The following is a 6667-nucleotide window of genomic DNA, read 5'->3' on the forward strand; positions in this document are numbered from 1 at the left end:
TTTCAGAGACAGGCCATGCTGAGGTTTGTCTCCTCAGGGAAGGATCAGGGTGTGTCTCAGTCCCCCAGTGACACCCCCTGATGCCATTCTCTGTACCCTAAACAGGGCATCCATCCCCTGAGGGATTTGTTTTTCCCTGGAGATTTCCTTGTGACCTCATGGCTCAGCATCAGGCTCAGCCAGGGCTGAGCGAAGCCACCCGAGCCTCCCAGGGACTGCGGCAGGGCGGCCAGAAGAGGGGCTATAGAGGGTCCCCTTGAGAGCCCTAAAATGCCTCCAGCACCCAAAACACACCAATTCGTTTTGCATTGGCAGGAAAGTGTTTTATTGCAAGAAGCAGCAAGGAAACAAAACTCAGTGACAGCTTCCAGGGCCTCGCGTGGGACAATCTTCTGCCCACAACCTGTCCCCCAATACCCAATTTATGCTAGGTGGGAGGATGTGGCTGTACTATATAATGGGCACCCAGTGAGGCAGGTGCTGGGCTCAGGCTGATGATCTCAGTGTCTGCAGTGGGGGCTGGGCACCTAGATTTTCACTTGTGCTGATGGGAACTGGGCACCCAGCATGGGAAACACCCCCACAGGCCTGAAGCTGCTGGCCTGTGGGATAAGGGGAGACGCTCAATGTATTTGTGGCAAACATTGTCCCAGGAGGCGCAGGGACAGGGATGGGGCAGGAAAGCCCCCAGCAGCGAAAGCGGGGGAACAGGGGCACCCCTGCTCCCAGCCCATGGCCAGAGCCCGGAGTCTACAGGATTCTGGAGAAGTGCACGGGCAGCCTCTGGTTACAGGCCACACGAATCCTGCGGGTCTGGACTCTGCCCCTGTAAACACAGCGCCCTGGGCGGGAGCCGGGTGCCACCCGGCAGGTGGTGAGGTGGAAGGATGAGTTACTGTCGCAGAAGTTGCGTCCGTGGCATCTCCCTGCCCCCCTGCAGATGGCCTGGACCTGGCTGGTGGGGGCGTGGATGAAGGTGTTGGTGGGTTTGCAGACAGGGTGGGTCAGCCCTCGGCGCTGCATTATGCGGTTGCAGTAGAGCCGGTTGTTGCCACCGCCGCTCTTGGGGAAGTCAACATGTCGGTTCAGGAACTGCCGGTAGCTGGCGCCTTCGCTGAGCTGGGCCAGGCAGGCGGCCAGCAGGACCAGGGTCAGGAAGAGCAAGGGGCGGGGTCCCTTTGGGGCCATCGCCGTGTCTGTCACTGGATCAACCTGCAGTGGGGAGAGGGGGTGACGGATGAAGACAGCGTGGGGTGGGAATCTGCCTTCTCCATGGAACCTCCTGGGCCTGAACCCCTCCCCCTGCCAGCCCATTCCACCCCTTAAGCTTCATGGCCCCTACCGAGATCAGGGTCCTTGTTGTGTCAGATGGAAGCAGATTTCTGGCACTTAACATTAAAAAGGTCGTAGAGCAGTTTCTAAACTAAGGGTTGGGGGAAAGCTGACACGTGTGGAAGAGCACATGATTCGCAGAGAGACATCCCTTAGGGGAGGATCTACTAATGGAGATTCACTATGTCCTAGTAAGGAGGAGAGGATGGAAGATGATAAAATACAGGTAGGATCTGATGAGAAACAATCAAATGAAAAAAAGTCTCATTCAGTTACATCCTGTAATGGCAGACAGCTAACTAGTGACAAGATTTTAAAGTGCTTATAGAAATGCTAGAAGTCTAAATAACAAGATGGGTGAACTAGAGTGCCTTGTACTAAATGAGGAGATTGATATAATAGGCATCACAGAAACTTGGTGGAATGGGGATAATCGATGGGACACAGTAATACCAGGGTACAAAATATATTGGAAGGACAGAGCAGGTGGTGCTGGTGGGGGAGTGGCACTATATGTGAAAGAAAATGTAGAATCAAATGAAGTAAAAATCTTAAATGAACCAAACTGTACCATCGACTCTCTATGGATAGTAATTCCATTCTTGAACAATAAGAACACAGCAGTAGAGATATATTGCTGATCACCTGACGAGGCTGGTGATAGTGACTGTGAAATGCTCAGGGAGATAAGAGAGGCTACTAAAATAAAAAACTCAATAACAGAGGAAGATTTCAAATATCCCTGTATTGACTGGGTAGAATCATAGAATCTGAGGGTTGGAAGCGACCTCAGGAGGTCATCTAGTCCAACCCCCTGCTCAAAGCAGGACCAATCCCCAGACAGATTTTTGCCCCATATCTCTGAATGCCCCTCCAAAATTGAACTCACAATTCTGGGTTTAATGACTGAGCTATCTCTCCCCTGTGCATGTTGCTACAGGATGGAATGTAGAGATGTAGTTTCCTGACACCTTAAATGACCGCTTCGTGGATCAGCTTGTCCTGGAACCCATAAGAGGAGAGGCAATTCCTGATTTAGTCCTAAGTGGAGCACAGCATCAGATCCAAGAGGTGAATATAGCTGAATCCCTTGGTAATAGTGACCATAATGTAATTAAAATTAACATTTGCTTGGCAGGGAAAACACCACAGTGGCCGAACACTGTAGCATTTAATTTCAGAAAGAGGAGCTATACAAAAAGGAGGAGGTTAGTTAAACGGAAATTAAAAGGTACAGGGCCAAAAGAGAAATCCTTGCAAGCCACACGGAAACTTTTTAAAGACACCATAATAGAGCCTCAACTTAAATGTAAACCCCAAATTAAACAACATAGTAAGAGAAGCAAAAATGAGCCACCGTGGCTAAACAACAAAGTAAAAGAAGCAGTGAGAGGCAGAAAGGCATCCTTTAAAAAGTGGAAGTTAAATGCTAGTGAGGAAAATAGAAAGGAGCATAAACTCTGGCAAATGAAGTGCAAAAATATAATTAGGAAGGCCAAAAAAGAACTTGAAGAACAGCTAACCAAAGACTCAAAAAGTAATAGCAACATTTTTTTTAAGTACATAGAAGCAGGAAGCCTGCTAAACAACTAGAGAGGTCACTTGATGATCAAGATGATAAAGGAGCACTCAAGGGGGATGAGGCTATTGTGGAGAAACTAAATGAATTCTTTGCATGGGTCTTCACGGTTGAGGATGTGAGGGAGGTTCCCAAACCTGAGCCATTCTCTTTAGGTGACAAATCTGAGGAACTGTCCCAGATTGAGATGTCATTAGAGGAGGTTTTGGAACAAATTGATAAATTAAACAGTAATAAGTCACCAAGACCAGATGGGATTCACCCAAGAGTTCTGAAGGAACTCAAATGTGAAACTGCAGAACTACTAACTGTAGTCTGTAACCTATCATTTAAATTAGCATCTGTACCAAATGACTAGAGGAGAGCTAATGTAATGCCAATTTTAAAAAGGACTCCAGAGGTGACCCCCCACAATTACAGGCTGGTAAGCCTGACTTCCGTACTGGGCAAACTGTTTGAAAGTATAGTAAAGAACAGAAGTGTCAGACACCTAGATGAACATAATTTTGGGGGAATAGTCAACATGGTTTTTGTAAAGGGAAATCATTCCTCACCAATCTCCTAGAAATCTTTGAGGGGGTCAAAAAGCATGTGGACAATGAGGATCCAGTGGTCGTAGTGTATTAAGACTTCAGAAAACCTTTGACAAGGTCCCTCACCAAAGGTTCTCAAGCAAAGTAAGCAGTCATGGGATAAGAGGGAAGGTCCTCTCATGGATTAGTAATTGGTTCAAAGATAGGAAAGAAAGGGTAGGAATAAACTATTAGTTCTCAGAATGGAGAGAGGTAATTAGTGGTGTCCACCAGGGGTCTGTACCGGGACCAGTCCTATTCAACATATTCATACATGATCTGGGAAAGGGGGTAAACAGTGAGGTGGCAAAGTGTTAAGATGATACAAAATTACAAGGGAAGTTAAGTCTAAAACAGACTGTGAGGAATTGCAAATGGATCTCACAAAACTGGGTGACTAGGCATGAAAATGGTAGATGAAATTCAATGCTGATAAATGCAAAGTAATGCACATTGGAAAACATATCCTAACTATACATATACAATGATGGGGTCTAAATTAGCTGTTATAACTCAAGAAAGAACCTTGGAGTCATCGTGGATAGTTCCCTACAAACGTCCACTCAATGGGCAGCAGCAGTCAAAAAAGCTAATAGAATGTTAGAAATCATTATGAAAGGGATAGATAATAAGACAGAACATATCATATTGCCTCTATATAAATCCAAGGTATGCCCACATCTTAAATACTGCGTGCAGATGCGGCAACCTTATCTCACAAAAGATATATTGTATTTGGAAAAGGTTCAGAAAAAGGCAACAAAAACGATTAGGGGTATGAAATGGCTGCTGTATGAGGATTGATTAATAAGACTGAGACTTTTTAGCATGGAAAAGAGATGAATAACGGGGGATATGACAGAGGTCTATAAAATCATGACTGGTGTGGAGAAAGTAAATAGGGAAGTGTTATTTACTCCTTCTCATAACACAGGCACTGGGGCCACCAAATGAAATTAATAAGCATCAGGCTTAAAACAAACAAAAGGAAGTATTTCTTCACACACCACACAGTCAACCTGTGGAACTCCTTGCCAGATGATGTTGTGAAGCCCAAGACTAGAACAGAGTTCGGAAAATAACTAAAATTCATGAAGGATGCGTCCATCAATGGTTATTAGCCAGGATGGGCAGGGTGGTATCCCTAGCCTCTGTTTGCCAGAAGCTGGGAATGGGCCACATTCTGGCAGGTGCTGCAGAGACCCCTACTGAGATCAAGGCCCCGTTCTGCTCGGAGTGTCCCAGACACAGAGTGAAATGCAGGCAGAGCTCACGCTGCGCAGGGAGCGTTGAAGAGAAGGGTTCTTATCCACTCATTACAGGTGTGGAAACTGAGCAGAGATAAGTTAAGGCTGGGGGTTTTCAGCTCCCTCTGGGTGCCCAACTCCCATGGACACACCCCTGGGTTTGGCCTGCATCTGGAAGATCCTTGGAAATCTGCATCCTAAGAAACAGGGAATGAACCCCAGGACTCCTAGACCCAGTGGGGGCACATGACGAGCAGAGCAGCTGGCCAGGAACTGAACTCAGCGTTACTGCTTTGTCTGCAATGTGTCCAGTGCCCTGACTTCCAGTCCCAGCCACCGTTCCTGTGACCACTAGACACCACTCTCCTTCCAGAGCCAGGGTGAGAACCCAGGAGTCCTGACTCCACATGTCCCCCCGTGTTTATCTCACTCTCTTGCCAAGTTTCTGATCTCAGTCCCCAGGGTCAATGCAGAGTCAACCCCTGAGTGCAATGTGGTCAGGGCTCGACTCCGTTCCCAGCTCCCTGGGTCAATCCACAGTGACCCTCCCTCTGCATTTCCCCTCTGGCTGGAGTCTGTTCTCAGCTCACCCGAGTCCTGGGGCTCCTGTCAGAGATGGATCCTGTTGCCGGCTGAGCTGAAAGTTTCTAATTCTCCTTCCCTCCTCCAGGCCCCTTATATAAAGCCTGACCAGTTGGGAAGGAGTGGGGCAGCTCCTCCCACTGAGGGGCCCAGAAGCGCTGGGTGTTGCAGGGAGTTCAGGGGGAAGCAGGCACAGGGCAGGGTCCTGAGACACTGAGAACCTCACATCCCCTGTATCTGGTGCACTTCCCCTGGAAATGGAACCCTGGAGTTCTGGCTTCCAGTCTGCCTGAGCTCTAATCCACGAGACCCCACTCCCCTCCCAGAGCCTGGTTGGAACCCAGGTGTCCTTACCCAGCTGCCCCAGTGAACCTACCCTGTAACAGGTATAGCCTGGGTGCCATGGGTACCCCATAACCACAACCCCCATCCCGACCCTCCCCAGGTTTCCTGAGCAGGTCATCAAAAGAAGGGCAGCAACCCATTCAGGGGTGGGGCAGGCCTGGCCTGTGCCCAGCAGATTCTTGGATCACAGTCCTCCCCCCACATCCTAGCTGCACCTGAACCCCAGGGCCAGGGGGAAGGGTGAGGGCTGGAGGGGACATGGGCGGGATGAGAACTGGCTGGGGCTTGGTATCCTGTCTCCTGGGTCTGTGTCCTGCCCTCTGCAGAGTGTGTGTTTGTGTGTGAGTGAGTGAACAGCGTGCAGGAGTATGTGTGTGAGCAGTGTGTATGTGGGCAGTATGTAAGAGTGTGCATGAGTGTGTGTGTCTGTGCTGAGAGTGTCTCTGGGTGTGTAACACAACCGCTGGAGAGTTTGTGGTGCCAGGGGAGTGTTACAGAGCTGACTGGACACAGCCCCCCCCAGCACAGTGAGTAGCCGCATACTGGATGGCCCCTGGCTGCCTGTGACGCCCCACCCAGGGCTGGCTCTCCTCTGGGCCAGGGTATTCTCTGCCCGACTGCCAGGCCTGTGCAGTGAGCTGAACTGAAATAAATACAGTGTCTGTGTCCGTGTGTGTGTGTGTTCTCTCTCAGTGTGTTTGTGTCACGCTTGGCCTGGAGGTACATTTGTCCCTGTGTCTGATTGATCCGGGGCTTCTCACCAGTGGACCTTGTCAACATCGGATCCCCTGATAAGTCCTGTAGGAACAGGGGGCTGGGATGGATGAGTCCGGTGTGGTGTTGAGAACCATTGACTCAAACTGTAAGCCCTGCTGTCACAGAGTGTGCGGAGTCTGGCCCTGCACCCCTCTTCCTGGGACCCACAGTGACTCTTACCCAGACAGTAAAACAGAAGGTTTATTGGACAACAGGAACACAGGTTACAGCAGACCCCTCCACTGAGTCCTTCT

General features: G+C 49.3%; 1 protein-coding gene across 1 annotated transcript; it reads right to left on the reverse strand.

Moving 5' to 3' along the window:
* Positions 1-318: 318 nt before the first annotated feature.
* Positions 319-5366, reverse strand: LOC127031307 (ribonuclease-like). The gene is made up of 2 exons (XM_050918057.1): positions 5321-5366; positions 319-1212 (listed from the first exon to the last, which is right to left on the reverse strand). The coding sequence occupies exon 2, from the start codon at positions 1186-1188 to the stop codon at positions 751-753; it is 438 nt and encodes a 145-aa protein (XP_050774014.1). The 5' UTR covers positions 1189-1212; positions 5321-5366; the 3' UTR covers positions 319-750.
* Positions 5367-6667: the final 1301 nt, after the last annotated feature.

Source organism: Gopherus flavomarginatus, chromosome 11 (assembly GCF_025201925.1).
Source record: "Gopherus flavomarginatus isolate rGopFla2 chromosome 11, rGopFla2.mat.asm, whole genome shotgun sequence".
In the NCBI taxonomy this organism is placed as follows: Eukaryota; Metazoa; Chordata; order Testudines; family Testudinidae; genus Gopherus; species Gopherus flavomarginatus.

What these genes read in the sequence shown, in the direction of transcription:
- LOC127031307 (XM_050918057.1), bottom strand. Translation starts at nt 1,188, where the DNA reads ATGGCCCCAAAGGGACCCCGCCCCTTGCTCTTCCTGACCCTGGTCCTG.